The 20,012-nt window shown below is 34.9% G+C and overlaps 2 protein-coding genes across 3 annotated transcripts; one reads left to right on the plus strand and one right to left on the minus strand.

Moving 5' to 3' along the window:
* Positions 1-2,491: 2,491 nt before the first annotated feature.
* Positions 2,492-15,635, plus strand: LOC122397043 (fatty acid synthase). Of its 2 annotated transcripts, none has more exons than XM_043395861.1 (8): positions 2,492-2,760; positions 7,427-7,622; positions 7,697-8,050; positions 8,133-11,287; positions 11,367-11,817; positions 11,902-14,672; positions 14,766-15,002; positions 15,094-15,635. In XM_043395861.1, the coding sequence occupies exons 2-8, from the start codon at positions 7,511-7,513 to the stop codon at positions 15,193-15,195; spliced, it is 7,182 nt and encodes a 2,393-aa protein (XP_043251796.1). In that variant the 5' UTR covers positions 2,492-2,760; positions 7,427-7,510; the 3' UTR covers positions 15,196-15,635. The 2 variants fall into 2 exon arrangements, with proteins under 2 accessions (XP_043251796.1, XP_043251797.1); XM_043395862.1 differs by lacking the exon at positions 2,492-2,760 and having other exon boundaries at positions 7,511-7,521; positions 7,552-7,622.
* Positions 15,636-16,394: 759 nt separating this feature from the next.
* LOC122397044 (2-oxoglutarate and iron-dependent oxygenase domain-containing protein 3-like) lies at positions 16,395-18,420 on the minus strand. Its single transcript, XM_043395863.1, has 5 exons — positions 17,980-18,420; positions 17,291-17,728; positions 17,063-17,216; positions 16,880-17,006; positions 16,395-16,631 (listed from the first exon to the last, which is right to left on the minus strand). The coding sequence occupies exons 1-5, from the start codon at positions 18,093-18,095 to the stop codon at positions 16,480-16,482; spliced, it is 987 nt and encodes a 328-aa protein (XP_043251798.1). The 5' UTR covers positions 18,096-18,420; the 3' UTR covers positions 16,395-16,479.
* Between the last annotated feature and the right edge of the window lie 1,592 nt (positions 18,421-20,012).

Consider the following 20,012-nt stretch of genomic DNA (forward strand, 5'->3'; position numbering starts at 1 on the left):
ACGAGAAGGGTCAAGTAAAAAAAGTTGCGTGCTCTTGTTATCTGTGTTATTACATTCACTAACGATAATAAAAAGTAATGAAATTTTTTCTTTCTTAGTTAGCGATATATTTTCTTATCAAACCATGCAAACCGAATTATACGTTGATCAGCAAATACTGTTTTAACCATTCATTCTGATGTAATGTTATAAATAAATAAGATATTTTGTAATTTTAATACTAATGTTTTGTACAGTTTTAATAGCTTAGCTCAGCGATTAGGATTGTATACGTTTTAGTTGTCGATCGGTAAGATACTTCAATTTAAATTTTAGCAATCGTTTCCTTATACGTTAATTCTATGCAATTTTACAAATTCATCAATCTTTCTATGCAATTCTAAACATTCGGTAACTTATTGTATGCAATTGTATTAATTTCGTAATTTTTTAAATTCAATTATATTAATTCGATAATTTCTCGTAATTAAATAAATATTTTATTCTTACAGAAAATGCCAGACAGCGGTAGATACTGCCTTCAGTAACGTGAATGCGAGTTAGGGCCGGCACAATTTCAATTCGGCCTGTTTTTATTCATGAACCTTCCTTTGTAAGAGAGATAAGTACGTAGGATGCCTCCGTTAGCTTTGCGTCGGGGCACAAAAGTCTCGTTAAGTCTAAAGTTACACAGGTTATACGTTTCTTTCTTCGGTTCACGTGATACAGCACACAGTCAACAGGCTCGAGTAAGTCAGTGGCAAAGACCTCTTTAAAATATATGGGATGGACATAGTACCACTTTTCTTTCCAAAAAAAAAATGTATGCTTAAATTCTATTCGCGTTAAATTATGTTGCGGGATTCTAAAAATCAAATATATTCCATAAAATTTAACTTACCGTAAATACTTAAAAAAAGTATTTTATTGCTTCATTTATCATTTTAACGTTTACTAATTTTACTGCTTTTTCGTATGTAATAAAAAGTATATACCTAGTCTACAGATTCATAAAGAAATTGGATAAACGTAAGCATTTTTTTTATTTGTAATAAATGACATCAGTTGACATGTTTGTAAGTGTTGGTTGTAAATATTGATGAAAATGGATGCATAATCAGATATTGAAGACTGGATAACTATTGTTTGTTCGACCTAAAGGTAGAGTGCAGGTAAATAGAATCACATGACTATGACAATGTCATACTGGCCGAATAAATATCTATACAAATGAATATGTATTTATATAATAATAATGTACCATTTGCAAAATATTGTTAACTATTACTTTTATTACGAATTCATTATCATCGAATTTTTGATCGCTTGTCACGTATTCTCATGTTTCAACCCTACTTTATGTCCGACCTTCAAAGCAACCTTGGTCACCATAGTAGTGTCGAAACAGTAGACATCTACTCCATATTCAAGTTGAGCAGACTATATTTGATTATTAAATATTCACGACTTCCAGTTTTATTCAACATTGAAATTTAATAAGAGGTTAAATTATTATATTATAAATTATTCATTTCAATTTTTTCCTTTGCTCTTTTTATCTTACAAACCGTCATCAATGAATACGATCGTATTTGAAATACAAAATCATGTTAATGTTTAAGAAAAAACTGAGTGATACAGAATGTTATATACATATATTTTTTATTATGGCAGATTTTCGTGCGTCAAGATCCCGATTCTTTATTTGTCTAAACTGTGAATCGAATCGCATTATTATCCCGTTATATAACAAACTAAACGGGCAGCATAATAGTGATTTTATGCAGTGACATCACAGTCAAATTTTAGATACCCAAAAAAAAACAAAATTTAGGTGTTGATAAAACATGGTCAAACTTTACTCGGGGAATTTCTATAATTATATGATTTACGAAAAAACGAAACAAAATTTTAATATCATGAAAAATGAAATTTATAATGTTTGACATTTTGTAAATTTATTGAACCTTTCGTCTTTACGAAAAGAATGCTATTAAAAATATAATCCAAAACCTTACACTTTAATCGGAGAACACTTTTAGACACGGAAAGTTTTCAGAAGCTCGAAATTGAACGGGCCTTAAATGTTTTACAAATATTCTCGAAATCTGTAAGATTACGTTACTGCCACAGGGGTATCGATCCCTCGCGACGGTCGAGCGTGTTACAGCGACGAACTATTCCACGCCAGTTATCGTTACCGATAATAGAAAATTATGTAAAAACAAAAACGCGGAAGGTCGACATGTGACAACTGCATGTCCACGAATCGATCTGGACGTCGGATTACACGGATGTGGAATAGCCTGTCAGCTGAGGGAGTAGGTACGCTTCAACAGAAAAGCAGAATATTCGTAACAGAAGACGAGCCGCCGGTCCCGCCTAATGCGCTTGCGTACCGGAAACTTGTACTCCTATTGGTCGACAGCACATGGTCTGATGTCAGACCACATGGTCTGTCCAATTCAATAATAACGAGATGCTCACGAGCTAGAGGCTAGCCAGTTCTCTGCGACGTGCTCGCGACGCTGGTGTCGGTTATTGACGATAAGAAACCGCACGTCGCGCCTAAAGTCACTGAACAGCAGAACCATTTTCTAGATTATAAAATTCGATACATTCCATTGTCTCTTCAGTGCAGAAAGCACAAGCCGGTGGATAAGATCCGCTCTATTCATTCCAAATAAATTTCGTTGTGTACAAATCATAGGATTCTGGGCATCCTTGAGTAAAAGAAAGATAGAATTTGCAACATTTGCCAGGATTATATCCACGTGTGAGGTGAGTTATTACACAATACTCTATTTTAGATAGAAATCCATTAATTTGCCAATTATGGTTATGGTAGAATATTGATGATACATTAACGGTATAATTTGAATTGTCGATGAACAAATATTTATCATATACGTCTGAGTATCGTAAAGAGTGGTCGGTTAATTATTTGTTTATTAGAAGTTGGATTCTTACGATTCAAAATATTACCACATTGTCTGTGTGTAAAATCAAGCGTTCGATATCTAGTTTATTCAAATTGTTCAGCCTCGTCAAAGTGCTACAATATTTAGAGAAACATGGAACGTACATTTATATGTCATTTTTTTTGTGAAGATCAGTTGTTTCCTATAAACGTATGAGTATCAGAGTTCCCGAATAACGGTAAACGATTTTCGGTACTCGAATTACCAGTCCAATCCATAAGATAAATTGTTTTATTTTACGTACACATTTCAGTTATTAAATATATCTATAAATCCTTCCTGAACTATTGAAGACGTCCTAGTGTCGAGCGACACGACTTCACAGTTAGTTTCGAGGTTTCACATATCGTGTACCGTAAACACACTGTTTATCGCGATCGAAATGCTTGGAAAACGATTTCCGGTGCTCGTGCTTTTCGTATAAAGATCAGTGTCTGAAAAAATAGAATCTTCACGTGTAACTTAAATTCACGATCTCATATTGCCACGTCATACTAAATTTAATGATAGCTAAGCTTATCTTACGAGTAATAGTTTCGAGAGCGAATAATATCATTTTTCACAGAATTAGTAACGTGAAAGTTTGACTAGGAAGTGTACGAGTAATTTATATTCTGTAACAGTATACTTTTCTCGAATTTAGGAGATCTCGTGCAACATAATAAATGCAACAAAATATTCAATAAATATATTTGCTTAACCACAAATAGCGCGTGTGCAATTTCGAAAATGTTTTAAGTTTGACTTGTATAAACTTTTACTACTGCATCGCGCACTCTCTCGCTGCAATCCGCTTGCAGTAGTTTATCTACGTCGTTTCCGACCCGCAATATTTGCAAATTACTGCTATTTTATGAATTATAAAATATTGTTTCGTAAAACAATTAGCGATAATATCATTATAGTATAAACTGAACAGGGATATTGTATGTAAATTTCACAAGGCGAACCAGAATTTTTAATCGTTTTTAATATTAAAAATATTATAATACGTTCTTAACTAGCTGACTTAAAATGAAAACACTTTGATTCCTTATACATACATCGAAAATAATACTAATTGAGCAAGAGTGCCCCATTTTTATTGCAAGGTGTTCATATAATTATTTCTCATTTCTGACATACCGCGTATTGAAGAGCAATTAACTCTACGAGTTAATTAAGCATAAAACTTAATTGTATCTCACCATACCTGCTATCAATTCCAACGATTTCACGCCGTTAAAAAATGCGTCTGAAGGTGAATATTTCTTGAGTCATCGCGTTTCTTGGTTAGATAGCCAATCACGTGTTACCGACGACTGATCGATGGTGTAGTTTAAATCGTCCAACTTGGCACAAAAACCTGGAAACGAATGTTTATGTTCTGTACACGTTTTAAAAAAGTTTGATTAATCCTTTGCATATCGTTAACAGTCATATTAATTTACAAATTTCATCTTATTATATACCAAACTCTTTTTCCAAAATTTTCGAAAAAGTATCAGGATAAAAATATTAAATTAGCGAATTAAACGAATGTAACAAATGATATTTGAGTATGTTCAGGTTTATTCTGTACATCCTTCTCCTCGATGATAACGTATTTATTCAACTTTATAAATAGAAGTAATGCTTATTATTTTGGAGGCGAACATTCGCCACAAAACTTCTTTCCATGAGCACGTTAGAAGGTTCAATACACTACGTCGAACCATCGTCGCAATTTTGATTCTGTGCGCATTTACGTCGCGCAACACGTGATTGGCTGATGAACTAGGCAAATGTGTTGAATGACCAGTTCTGCCGCTTGCCACATTTTGTTTATCTAATAGATTTATTTGACGAATAATACCATTATTTATGGGAACACGATATAAATGGTATCTTACCCATTTTTAAATTAATATATCTGAATTACAAAGGTTAAACGTATGAATTTACGCATCAGAAGTTCTATGAAATATGATTTGTTTCTCACTTTCTTTGCGCACGCATGATAAATTGAATTTAGCTTACGTGTTGCGCAATGAAATTCAGTAGCCGAAGGAAGTTCAGTTTTCGAATATTGAATTATACCTGTCGCGGTGTATATACATTGAGCAACAAATTTGAGTTAACGTGCTGTTGATACGTGACATCTGAACTGCAAACAATAGCCATACAATTATTTTAATATATTTAGATTACAATTTTCATTCAATGGGCCAAGACAAAAAATTGATAATGCATAACATTTAATTAATACGTTCACGAAATATGTATGCGGAATTTGTAACATTTATTTTTGTCAGTGCATAAGTCTGTATTTCTTATTGAATTCATCGTGATCAAGGCGGGTTTTATGATAGAAATCTTTATATTCGTAACATTGGAAACGGTTAAAAGAAAAAGAAGTAATCCTATTCCAGTCTACAGTAAATTTCTTAATTTAAATGTTATATAAGAAACCGAGACGAACATTTATTTCATTATTATAACAGACTGATATATATGCTATATAATAACTGATTTAACGGAACTATCTTTTATTTGAAAAGGTAAACCGTGCTTATTCCAAGGCTAGTCGTATTTACCTTAGTATCGCAGCGACTTGACCATGAATTCCTAAAACACTTATGCTTTAACATTGAAAGAGTGTTATTAGTGTGCCTAATTGTCTTTTTAAAAAATTTAAAAATAAGATACTGGATACATAAAAAAAGCACACGAAATTTAGCATGTAACAATTTACTCGACCCAATACTATCGTACGCGTGATTAATAACATGTTATACATTATTATTTATTGGCGGCGTTTGTGTGCCGCAACAAATAATCGCTCCTCCTTAAAAGATACCCGCAACATAAACTCGTTGCTCTGTGATATAATATTACGTACTAAATTTGTTAATTTCATAAAATTTATAATTTCAAAAGTTAATTAATACTTACATAATGGTATCAAAACAAGTTATGAAAATTTTTCTGTGTGGACGGTCAGTAAAATATTCGATTATAATCATTGACGTACTATTGCTCAAACAACATAATGAATATGTACTATTGTATGTACTTGAAATATTTACGTCTACCGTTGACCATGACTGAACGTTACATCAGAATTTCTCAATTTACAACAAATTACAGTGTCCTAAATATGACGTCTTCTATATCATTTAATTTTGTCTACTCTTTATTTTGATCCATTTGCGTCTGAACAGAGATAGTACAGGCAAATGCCGTAGTACGAGCTATGATAAAGAACCTAATCTCGTTGTCTTAATGGAAACGACTGCATAAACAAAGTACAAAATATTTACGTCGTTTCTAAACCAGTGCCCTTAACATGAATTCCAATTGGATATATTTGATAACGGAGCAGTATCCTGAATTGTATCCAAGATCTGAATTTTTTAATTTGGCTGTTATTAAGCGTTCTCTCAAATGTCGTCGTGTTCTCGTGTATCACGCGATATTGTGTGATTTGACCGTGAACTTCCGCGATGCAATCGTAACTATCATTTTCACACCGCTTGGAGGTAAGATGCTATGTAAAACAAAAAAAAGGGAATCTTACGATGCGGTCGTAATTATTTATACACTGACGTTAACGAATCGTAAAATTTGTCAATAAATTATGTTAATTAATGCTGATGTAAACACTACAATGTATACTGATCGTGTATATCGAATATTCTTTGAGGGCAGGTCAATTATACATCATGTGCTTATTACTGCGGTCTGATAAAATATTCGAGTAACCCCGAATGCATAAAGAAGTACAAGTTCTACTGATTATTCAATGAGTAAATTTTTTCCAGCATTCGCGTTTTATGATGCATGTGCCGTTGACGTCTACAAGTCCGTTATGCCACATGTGAATTTAATGACTCTTGTATTCAATCCTCGTATACATATATTAATCAATGGCCACCAAAATTCGTCTCTTTCAAAACTCATTTTATTTTCTTTTTTTTCCCCCTTTTTCGTATAACATTTGATTTTATTACCATGTAAATGTATAATTTTTACTTTGCGCAATATTTGGTCAAAGTAACGATAATGAAAAAGTCGTGACGTAAAAGAGTAAATGAAAAAAAAGTGCATACGCTATTACTGCATGCATAATTCTCTTGATACGTTTTTAAACAAGAATTATCATGGGCGAAAATTTTATCTGAGTTGATTTAGTCTGGAGCGAATTCAATTGAAACCATTCAATCAGTCGTTTGTCGAGAAGTGGAGATAGTTATTGCAGTAATCTAATGCAATTGTCGAGACATCTGAGTAATCTAACGGCGCAGCAAACACTATCAATCTGCAACTGAAAATTTTTAACTGTAATTAACAAAATGAATTTTAAATTCAGTATTTCTATGATGTATATGTATAGGGATTAGTTTTCGTTTAATTATTTTCCTCCGCGATAATCATAATAATTTACTATGATACAGTTTATTGTTGTATAACATTAAAAATAACAAATATTTATCTTTAATTTCCAGCTTACTGTCCACTAGGTTTTCACGTCTGATAAATTCTGCAAAAGGAACATTTTGAGAGATCGTCGTATTATTACATCTATAATAATGCCAGCTCAGTTTGAAAGTGCAAACAGTCCCATTGTGAGAGAGCCAACCATGATGAACGGTAATGCCCCGTATACGCTCAACGATGAAATCGTCATCAGCGGTTTTTCAGGTACGAGAATTCTGTTACGTTTTATATGATAATGTATATAATTAGCAGCCATGTAATGCGTGTTTTTATTTCAGGCCGCTTTCCGGAGTCGATGGACGTAGAAGAATTTAAAAAGAATTTATTCGATGGCGTCGATATGGTCACAGATGATGCACGACGATGGCCTTCCGCTATTTACGGTATACCTACAAGAACCGGCAAACTGAAAGATCTAGCATCGTTTGATGCTACCTTCTTTGGTGTCCATGCCAAACAAGCTCACGTAATGGATCCACAGCTCCGTATGCTTTTGGAAACAACGTACGAAGCAATAGTCGATGCTGGTATTAATCCAAACGATATTAGAGGGTCCAAGACTGGTGTATTTATCGGTGTTTCAGCCTCGGATACGGAAGAATATTGGACTAACGATCCAGATGCCGTAAATGGTTTGTACACTCCCTAAACGACGAACAAAATAATGTATTCCTTGACGTGAGATATTTACAAATTTAAATCGTGTTTTTGCAGGATATGCTTTAACGGGTTGTTGTAGAGCCATGTTTTCGAACAGGATTTCGTATACATACGATTTCAATGGGCCAAGTTATGCAATAGACACTGCGTGTTCTTCATCTTTGTATGCCATGCATCAAGCAATCGCCGCGATGCGTACGGGTGAATGCGATGCAGCGATCGTTGGTGGTTGCAATATTCCCTTGAAGCCCGTAGGTTCGTTGCAATTTCACAGGTTAAGTATGTTGTCTCACGATGGTACTTGCAAAGCGTTCGACGCCGATGGAAAAGGTTACGTGAGAGCAGAAGCTGTCGGAGTACTCTTTTTGCAAAAGTCAAAGGATGCACGCAGAGTGTACGCCACTGTACTGCACTCAAAGACAAACATCGATGGAAACAAAGTTCAGGGCATTACGTTCCCCAGTGGTGACATGCAGAACAAATTAATGCGCGAGATTTACGATGAAGTAGGCATTAATCCTGCCGACGTTGTATACGTGGAGGCACACGGAACCGGTACTAAAGTTGGTGACCCGCAAGAAGTTAATTCGATCGCAAATCTATTCTGTAAAGGCAGAAAGACACCGCTTCTTATGGGTTCTGTTAAATCTAACATGGGTCATTCGGAACCTGCGAGCGGTGTTTGTTCTCTCGCGAAAATGTTTATCGCCATGGAAACGGGCGTGATCCCGGCCAATTTACATTACAAATCTCCAAACCAAGACATACCTGCTCTAAGCGATGGAAGGATACAAGTCGTAGACAAACCTACACCATGGAAAGGTGGTCTTGTAGCAATTAATTCATTCGGTTTTGGTGGAGCAAATGCACATATACTTCTTCGTACCAATTCGAAACCAAAGTTGTCCCCAGTGTTAGATAGTAAATTGCTCAAGCTTGTTACGGTATCAGGTCGTACAGAGGAAGCTGTACAGGTACTCTTAGATAAAGCTATCGAATATGAGGAAGACGATGAATTTATTGCCCTCCTTCACGATACTTATGCGAATAATATAACGGGGCATCTGTACCGTGGTTACGCTGTAATGGGAAACATTAATGTCGAAGAAATTAATCAATATAACTCGCCGGAGAAACGTCCTGTTTGGTTTGTGTTTTCTGGCATGGGATCTCAATGGGCAGGTATGGGCAGAGAATTGCTTTGCATCGAACCATTCCAAAGAAGCTTGCAACGATGCGCTGACGTTTTGAAACCAGAGGGAATTGACTTGATGAATCTGATTTTGAACGGAACGCCTGAAACCTTCGATAACGTTATCCACAGTTTCGTGTCAATCGCAGCCATTCAAGTCGCCCTTGTCGATGTACTGTCTCATCTTGGTATTCATCCTGATGGTATTATTGGACATTCCGTTGGTGAATTAGGCTGTGCCTACGCAGATGGTACTTTTACTCCGGAACAAACAGTATTGGCTGCTTATTGGAGAGGAAGATCGATTATGGATTCGAAGCTACCGCCAGGAGCTATGGCTGCTGTAGGATTTAGCTGGGACGAAGCTAAGGCACGATGCCCGCCTGACGTTTCGCCGGCCTGTAACAACGCGGCCGATTCTGTAACCATTTCCGGTGGAATCGACGCAATCAACAAATTTGCGGAACAGCTGAAGAAAGAGAACGTCTTCGTAAAAGTAGTAGACAGTTCTGGTATTGCGTTCCACAGCAAGTATGTAGCCCCAGCAGGTCCAAACTTGCGTGCTGCGCTCGAGAGGATTATACCGAATCCGAAACAACGATCCCCTAGATGGATCTCTACGTCGATACCTGAAGAAGCTTGGGGCAATCCATTGGCGCAACTTAGCTCCGCAGCTTATCATGTAAATAATTTATTATCGCCCGTACTTTTCCAACAAGGGCTCTCTCATATTCCGGATAATGCGATAACGATTGAAATTGCTCCGCATTGTCTGTTGCAAGCAGTTTTACGTAGATCATTGCCACCAACTGCGACCAACATCGGTTTACACAAGAGGGAACACGCAAATAACGTTGGCTTCTTCCTCGAGAATATAGGAAAATTATACATGGAAGGTGCACAACCTAAACTATCGAAATTGTATCCGCCGATCACTTATCCGGTTGGTCGTGGTACACCGATGATAAATTCTCTCGTTAAATGGGATCATTCCACCGAATGGAGCGTAGCTTCCTTTATGTCGAACGAAGGTACTTCTGGAGAAAGCGTGGTTGAAGTTGATCTGTCTAAAGAAACTGACGCGTACATTGCTGGCCATACGATTGACGGAAGAGTTCTTTTCCCGGCCACCGGGTATCTGGTAATTGTTTGGAAGACTCTTGCAAAATTACGCGGTGTCGACTATGAACAATTACCGGTAATCTTTGAAAATGTAGCCTTCCAACGAGCTACAATCATGCCGAAGGAAGGTTCGGTCAAGTTTTTGATCAATATATTCATGGGAACAGGTGAATTCGAAATTTGTGAAAACGGAGCCGTGGCGGTGACGGGAAAAATATCTGTGCCGGAAAGCACCGAAAAGATGTTGTTGAATTTGCCAGTGCCGGTTGTTCGAAACGAACGTGAATTATTGGAATTGAATCCCAATGATGTTTACAAAGAACTCAGATTACGAGGATACGATTACAGCGGAGTCTTTCAAGGTGTTAAATCCGCCAACAATCGGGGAGGTATTGGCAAATTACTTTGGTCCAACTGGATTCCATTCATAGACACTATGCTTCAATTTAGTATACTCGAGAAGGACATGAGAGCATTATATTTACCAACTCGTATGCAATATGCTGCCATCAATCCTACCGTTCATCTTGAATACGTTAAAAACTTAAAAGAAGACGAAGGCGTCCCGGTATACTCTTACTCGAATATCGGTGTTATTAAATCAGGCGGTGTCGAAATAAGAAAAATGAAAGCCTCCTTGGCTCCGAGGAGACAACAATCCCAAGCTGCACCTAAACATGAAAAATACACCTTTGTACCTTATGTAAATCCTCAACCATTGGTACAAGATCCTGACAAAGCAAAAGTACAAGCGCTCACGGTTTTATTACAAACTATTTGCGAAAACTCAAGAGGAATAAAGGTTAAAGCTGTCGAAGTAGCTGAAGGTCGTCCTGCAGATGTTCTTTTTGCATCAACCGTGTTGGAAATTCTTTACGGTGAACCCCAGATTGCTGTAAGTTTTCTGACAATCATTTCTTTCCCTTAATGTCGTAAAGGATTGAACGTGTACGTCATCGATTTTGTTTTTACAGGTTGACTTGCAAGTGACTACTACAGGTTCAGTTGACCAGTACAGTAGCTTAGCAGCATTAAATGTTAAAGCTATACAGCGCGATTTGAACACTGCAGCCGTTGGTCAAGATCTAAATCTTGTGTTGGCATATAACGTGCTGTCCAATAAATCAAACCAATTGCAAAATATATCGCAGAGTTTGAAGTCTGCAGGATTTGCATTATTGGAAGAAACTAGTCAATTTGATCTTAATTTGCTAAAGGCCACGGATCTAGTATATGTAGGAAAACAAGTTACGCCTGGAAAGACTTACCTACTCTTGAAAAAGAAAGAGCAAAAATCGAAACCGATCGTTGTACACGTAACGGAAAATAATTTCAATTGGGTTGAAAATGTCAAGGCAGCTTTAAAAACAGCCGTGGCCAAAAAGGAGCAAGTTCTTTTTGTAAACCAAGGCGAAAAATTATTTGGTAATTTCTTTTTACAAAACTTTTCTTCAGTTATTATCAGTCTCTTTTATAATTGTTGCCTGTAATGTCGTCTATCATTTTTAGGTATGGCTGGCTTTATGAATTGTATTCAGCAAGAAGAAGGTGGTGCTGGGTCGCGCTATCTATTCATCCAAGACAAGAACGCACCTAAGTTTAGTCTAGACAATAAATTCTATGCTGAGCAATTAGAGAAACAGTTAATAGCCAACGTCTTGAAAGGAGAACAATGGGGATGTTACCGACATTTGCAATTGGATCAGCAAAATGGCGCGTCGTCTCTCCAAGTTGAGCATGCTTATATTAACGCATTGTACAGGGGTGATTTGAGTAGTTTACGATGGATCGAAAGTCCATTGAGCTATTACCAACCAGAAAAATGCCCGAACACAGAGTTATGTTACGTATACTACGCACCTCTAAACTTCAGGGACATAATGTTGGCGACTGGAAAATTGCCACCGGATGCTCTTCCTGGAAACTTGGCCAACCAAGATTGTATATTGGGTCTTGAGTTTTCTGGACGTAATTCAAAGGGTCAACGAATCATGGCAATGGTACCAGCACGTGGTTTAGCAACCACTGTTGTAGCTGATCCCGGTTTCATGTGGGAAGTACCTGACAAGTGGACATTGGAAGAAGCAGCAACGATTCCAGTAGCTTATGCAACGAGTTACTACGCTCTCTGTGTCAGAGGAGGATTAAAACCCGGCGACAGTGTTCTTATTCATGCTGGAAGTGGAGGTGTTGGACAAGCTAGTATTTCCATAGCTTTGCACGCAGGCTGCACAGTATTCACCACTGTTGGTACACAAGAAAAGCGAGACTTCTTGAAGAAAATGTTCCCTCAATTAACGGACAAGAATATTGGCAATTCTCGAGATACTAGTTTCGAACAACTGGTTCTTACTCAAACTAATGGTCGTGGTGTTGACATAGTACTCAACTCATTGGCGGAAGAAAAATTGCAAGCCAGTCTAAGGTGTCTTGCTCTAGGCGGCCGTTTCCTAGAAATTGGAAAATTCGATCTGTCCAACGACGCGCCTCTGGGAATGTCGATGTTCCTGAAAAACACTTCTTTCCACGGCATTCTTTTAGACGCTATCTGCGAAGATAATGGTCCAGAGAGACAAGCCGTAGTAAAACTCGTTAGAGAAGGAATAAAAAATGGCGCCGTTCGTCCACTTCCTTCGACAGTCTTTACAGAACAGCAAATCGAACAGTCGTTTAGGTTCATGGCTACGGGTAAACATATTGGTAAAGTTCTGTTAAAGATTCGAGAGGAAGAGAAGAAAAAAGTTACGTCCCCGGTACCCAAAATAGTCGCAGCTATTCCGCGTACGTACATGAATCCGGAAAAATCGTACATATTGGTCGGTGGTCTTGGTGGATTTGGTTTAGAATTTGCAGACTGGATGATAACCCGTGGCGCGAAATATATAGTATTGACATCACGATCTGGAATACGTACTGGCTTCCAGGCATTATGCGTTCGTCGTTGGCGCGAAATGGGTGTAAACGTTTTGATTTCTACAGCAGATGTAACCACATTGCCTGGAGCAAAACAACTCATTAAAGAAAGTGCCGCAAAAGCTCCTGTCGGCGGAATATTTAATTTGGCTGCTGTCTTACGGGACGATTTGATTGAGAATCTCCAGGGTAGCGATTTCGCGACCGTAGCATTACCCAAAGTTACCGGAACTAAATATTTGGATGCAGTATCCCGGGAATCTTGTCCTTCGTTGGACTACTTTGTTGTTTTCTCGTCTATAACAAGCGGAAGGGGAAACATTGGTCAAACGAATTACGGTCTTGCAAATTCTGCTATGGAAAGAATAATGGAACACCGACAATCGAACGGTTTACCTGGCCTTGCTATACAATGGGGAGCTATTGGAGACGTCGGCTTAATTTTAGAATCACTGGGTGGTGGTAATGAAACCGAAGTGGGTGGTACTTTGCCACAACGTATTGCAAGTTGTCTCGATACGATGGATACGTTCCTTCAACAACCTCATCCCGTTTTGGCTTCCTGTGTTGTGGTAGACAAACGCAAACTCGCGGATAATACAAACAAAGTCAGCATTGTTCAGGCAGTTGCCAACATCTTGGGCATTAAGAAATTGGAGTCTATCAATACCAGTGTTACTTTGGCCGATTTTGGAATGGATTCTTTAATGGGAACGGAGATCAAACAAACCCTCGAAAGGAATTACGACTTAATATTGTCAGCACAGGAGATTCGTACTTTAACGTTCGAAAAATTATCTGCAATTGACTCTGGTTCAACAGAGGATGTAGGAGGAGCGGAAGAAGCAGAAGAAAATGTAGCAGAATTTCTGTACCAATGCGACGGCACAGAAATTGTACCTACGGAGCCTCTTATACAATTGAAAACAAAGAATTCAAAAGGAGTTCCTATATTCTTCGTTCACGCAATCGAAGGAATGGTAGCTGCGTTCAAGAGTGTAACTACTGAGTTGGATCGACCTGCTTGGGGATTCCAATGTGTCAAAAATGTCCCATTAGATTCTATAGCAGAATTAGCACACTTTTACATAAATGAAATGAAAACAGTTCAAAAGAAAGGACCATATCACATAGTGGGTTATTCCTTTGGAGCTTGTGTTGCTTTTGAAATGGCTGTTCAACTAGAAAGTGCAGGAGAAGTAGTAGTTTTAACTCTACTCGACGGTTCACCAGAATTTATAAAATTACATTCTGAAGCAATTGGAAAACAAGCTACCCAAACGACACAAGATGTAAGTTCAGATGGTCTCCGAAAGTGTCTATCATTCTTTATTAAGCAGTTCAATCCGAAGATTAGTTTTATACAGGTAATGTATACATTCTTATTTTCATATACATACCATATTGAAATCTTATGATAACATTCGTATAATATATTTCGTCATTTTTGTTTTCTATAGGCATATACTATGTTGAAAGAAATGCCTACAGAAGAAGAAACATTAAATAAAATGGTGGAAATAATAAATAATTCGCAATTGAAAGCTGAAGACTTGAAAGTTGCTGGTTACTTATTGTACAAAAAGTTGCAGGCAGCTTATTTCTACAAACCAAGTAGCACATATAATGGAGAAATCAGATTGATTAAAACTAACGAGAACTTTATTCAACTAACGAACGATTATGGTTTGTCAGAGGTAATTATCACATTTATGTAGAGAGAATACGAATAAGTATTAATTTTAATTTCTTTTTCTATATGCTTAATAATATTTTAAACATTTGTAGATTTGCAAAAACAAAGTGCGAGTCGAAGAATTCCCTGGTAATCATAGAAGCCTTCTAATGGGAGACAGTGCAACACAAATTGCAAAAATTCTACGAACGTAAACTTTTTTCTACTCATTAAAATATAAAAAAAAATTGAGGGAATAATCTACTACAATTATATCATTATTTAAATGTGCATAAATGTTGCATAGATACATTTTATAAAGTATCAATGTACTATAACAGAGATCATCAAAACTTAATATTTAATATTTAATATGATTCCTACATATTCTTTGTAAAGTTCCTTTTGTACAAATGTTTCTCCCTTGAGGTTTCCACTCGCATTGTTCATATCATTTGCATTATTAACTTACATAACGGATTTATATTCTTTAATCATAAATATTTTAAATTTTATGAAATGAAAGGTATGTGTCAAGATAACAGTGTATCTTTAGTTTCTGTTTTTTAATTTGTAATAATTTCAAGTAGTACAAAGGGGTATTACTACAATTATTTAATGAATCTTAAGTATAAATATTTATAGTACATTTCAAAGTAAAATATTTACTATAGGTCTTTGTAATGGTTTCTGGTGGACGAGTTACCATTGCTTAGGCATATAGGATATATATATTATATATATATACACGCGCGCGTGCGCGCATACACACACACACACACACACACATATTTATTTTAATGCATTATACATCTTATATGTCATTTCATATCTAGATTCCTGGGAATTCATGACATTTTTACATACAAGAAATATGTTTGAAACTAATTAAAAAGATTTTACAAAAGAAACGAATGGCGTTTCAAAATCTTATCGATATTTCCCATCTCAGTTTTGTACATTTTTTAACAGTGTATCTAAACAAATATTAAAACAAAAAAAAACAACTATTCCAGTGATAACTGTTAACATATAAACTATATATTTATAGACTTCACAGTCTATTGCACATAACATACTTAATGCTTTATTGAAAGCAAACACATACTATTTTTTCATTAGCAATAAGTTTGTTAGATAATAAAAATGTACATGTTTCTAGCTACTTTGATTGACATTAAAAGTGTGCAACTTACACTTGTTATGTTATATATTTTCGTGTATTATATTAATAAGCAAATAAAGAGCATTAAATAAATTATAACTATCGATAATATAAACCTGATATATTCTTTCAAAATTGTTTTATAATGTAATTATGTAAACATAATCTTAATAGATAGATAATGATATAATATAATACTGATATGTCTATATAGTTAATACAACATTTTTGTTTAAAGAAAAATATTGTATTTAAACGAGCACGAAACATTGGAAGGTATATACTTTGTAAAAGAAATTAAATGGAATGTATACTTTTAATTCGTAAAATGTATTTATAATTCTTGCTTTGTGTAGTAGTTAGGATCGGAAATTGCAGCATTTGGGTCACACGTGAAAGATACAGTCAATGCATAACGAATTCCAGATTGCACTCTTTCAACCGCATGCAGATTTTCGCTACCCGAAGTAAACATAGATACTCTACCTACAAAATAAGTTTTAAATCAAAGTTAGTCCTCTATTTTTTGCATGTATGATTTTCGATTACAATAATGTACAGTTGAATTTCGTCAAATTCGAGACACAGCAGTGAAATTTTCGTGTACAGGTAGCGTATTTCTTCTGTTCGATTAATCGATTATCGATTCCCTTTACTTTTCTGCTGGTGGTGGGGGAAGAGTAGGGATAGATTGCGAGAATTCAACCGTGCATTACTGTACTATTATTATTTACCTTTTCGAGGCTCCACCGTTGTATTAACATTATCTTTATCAATAAATATAAATCGACCTCCCTCGAAGTCTCTCCCAAAATCATTCAAATAAAGTAAGGATGTATAATGGAATGATTTGTAGGTTACCTAAAGAAAAAATCGAATTCAGAAACGAAATACTATTAACTAATTAATATATGCACCTTGTCAACATGACGATGCCAATATACATCGTGTATTGTTTTTGCAGATACATTAGTCATTCGCGAAAAGAATGTGGGTTTTGTTAGATATATTTTATTGGACGATACTCCAAAATTATGTGATACCGCATGTTGTATTTTAGTTTTTACTACTCTGCAAATATAAAACATTGTGTAACTATTAATAATTACATGCTTTTTTTAAATAAATACAACAAATTTACTTACTTATAAATTGCAAAATCAGCACTATTAAATATCTTTTTTGCTTCTGGTAATGTATAGATATTGATAAAACCAAGACCTTTGCTTAATGCACCAGAATGAAGATCCAGAATACTTGCACCTCCGTTGGACCCACCTAAACTTAAACCACTCGTTGCTATTTTTAATAGAATATCAGTTTCTGTTGATGACACTAGTTTATCTGTAACTATCCTTCCACATTTTTCAGGCATACACTCCGGATATTCGTCTGTTTCTGCTTTATAATCATCTGAACATTCAACAAATTGCGTACGACTTAATAAAATCTCTTTTTGCTTTGCTAGATGAACTTCTTTACCCTGTTTGCTATTATACCAAATTATAAACAACACTGCAAGTATTAGGGCACAACGCGACCATACTCTTTGATAAGGAAATGTCAAAGAAGGACCATACTTTCTGGAAAATGATATATCTTTTGAATTTCATACATGATATATTACTAATTAATATTATTACGCTAATACTTTAAGGTTAAATGTGTTACTGAAATTAACCTATAAAGAAAAATGTGAATTTAATATACACTAAAAATTATAAAAAGGGAACAGAACATGAAGCGATATTTAATATTTGTAACATTTAATATTATACAAATTAAGGACATAATTCAACTTTATATCCAAAAATAATATTTTTGTATTACATACAATTTTACGTTTTCCTTTGACGTATCTTTTACACTTTCTTCGGATTTCTCCTCCTTTTGATTCGTTTTTTCCTTTTTTATTTGCTTCTTTTTACCCTTTTTAATCACCTGTGACATTTTCCAAATAGTACGTTTAACAAACTTACTTTAACGACATTTGAGTCAACGTGTGTACGCATGTGATATAAAATATCAAGTAATACTGTGATTAATAATCTACCAGTGTAATATATTATTACGTAACTTATGAAAGTAAATCAGTATTAAAGAATTTTTCTAAAATGTTAAATATTTGCGTTAAAATGTTTTATTCAAATAAGATACTTCGATATTTTAAATATCTACTATGTACATATACATATGTATACTATGCAATCGAAGAGCGGTGGACATAGAATTGTTGTATTCCACTTTTATACAAAATTTGTATTCTCCCTGAAATTGTGTCCTTTTCAATAATAGTAACCGTGCATCTGTATTATTACGGCCACGTTTTTTCCGTGGGTGCATATTTATGCATCACTGAAGTATGTAGTAAGGTTTTTATATATAAATTAAAAATTTAATTCTACAGTTGTAGAATTCTTTTACATTATTTTCTAAACATTGAAACCTAATATTTCACGAAAATGCATAAAAATACATTTCTTTATACTTCAAACTTAATTACAAATGGAGAAATACTTTCCCTACCCAAATCTAAATAAACAGAAATGTCGATGTAAACAATTATTTATCTTTAAATATTCATGGTGCAGGAATTTGATGTTATCCATAAACACTTTTTAAACAGTACCAACCCAACATATGCATCCCAAGTGAAATTTTTTACATTTTATTATCATGTAATTTTAAATAGTTTTTATACATATGATACAATATACATATTAAATTATTCAGATTAAGAACATATGTACGTACACAATATATATCATGATTAAATCATGTAATACAATACATACATTATATTATGAATGGAAAAATTTTAAATATACAATAATACCAAGTATGGTTATTTCCAACAATATAATTAAAATTAATACAAATTTATTCATTAAAATATTTCTTCGCATAGAATATAATATTCGTCGTGTTCTATCCAATTCTTCATCAGTATGTGATAACCTTCTTTTTGCTCGCAATAATTGCTCTCTTTGTACATGTAATTCAGAAATTACTTCTGTCCCTATTTGTTCACTTTCAATTGCAATTGCTTGGGATCTTGCAATTGAGCCCAGTGATCTTTGTGATATTGCTTCACCTTCCAGTAATGTACGTCGATGTTCTTCATCCCAGTTGATTCCAAAATTCATTGTGATGTTATTAAATTAAATTTAAAACAGCAAAAACAAAATTTGTTTAAACTTCAAGATTCATCATAATTTCCACAAATCCGTTTTCCTTAACTGAAATCATTAGTACATATTATAAAGTTAATTACATTATTAAAGAATAAACATCTGTAATAAATTATTTAAATAATATTAAAATTTGTTCACTAAAACTATTGCGGCGCAAATCAAATTCTATGATCATAAATTCCATTTCTTCAATTGTTAGATTACCTTATTGCTAAAACATAAACTGCTTAATCATGAAACCTAGGGCTTTCAATGCAATTTTCACTTCATAATAATCTAAATAACCATCAGTATTGTTATCACTGTCCATCAAATAAAATAACCGTTTCATCAAACGTTTCTTCAAATTTTTCTCAATTTTTGCTTATAATATTTAACATGATTGATGACAACCATTCAAATATTGCTGAAATCAGATTATTAAAGTTTACCTTTTAATTGAAACGTAGGTGACGTTAAGATCGATCAACTTCTTTTGTTATAGTCTGATTATAAAACAAACAGTTATGGCTGGCAACACAACCTTGTTTTCAATATTTTCTTTGTACATATTTCCATTTGTATCTGAATTGTTCGCTAATTGTAGCCATAAGTTGCAACTATATTACATTTAACTATTTAACCTCCAAAGATTCGATAAAACGGATCCTTTGTCTTCCGGCAAGATACGTCA

Source organism: Colletes gigas, unplaced genomic scaffold (assembly GCF_013123115.1).
Source record: "Colletes gigas isolate AHSC1104 unplaced genomic scaffold, ASM1312311v1 Colletes_gigas_Sc00008, whole genome shotgun sequence".
NCBI lineage: Eukaryota > Metazoa > Arthropoda > Insecta > Hymenoptera > Colletidae > Colletes > Colletes gigas.

Bases quoted from the DNA above. Each gene is read 5' to 3' on its own strand.
- LOC122397043 (XM_043395861.1), top strand. From the start codon at position 7,511: ATGCCAGCTCAGTTTGAAAGTGCAAACAGTCCCATTGTGAGAGAGCCA. The intron at 7,623-7,696 runs GTACGAGAATTC...TTTTTATTTCAG, and splicing joins CGTCATCAGCGGTTTTTCAG to GCCGCTTTCCGGAGTCGATG. The intron at 11,818-11,901 runs GTAATTTCTTTT...TATCATTTTTAG, and splicing joins CCAAGGCGAAAAATTATTTG to GTATGGCTGGCTTTATGAAT.
- LOC122397044 (XM_043395863.1), bottom strand. From the start codon at position 18,095: ATGTCACAGGTGATTAAAAAGGGTAAAAAGAAGCAAATAAAAAAGGAA. The intron at 17,217-17,290 runs GTAAGTAAATTT...TTATATTTGCAG, and splicing joins GCTGATTTTGCAATTTATAA to AGTAGTAAAAACTAAAATAC. The intron at 16,632-16,879 runs GTAAATAATAAT...CTTATTTTGTAG, and splicing joins AACGGTGGAGCCTCGAAAAG to GTAGAGTATCTATGTTTACT.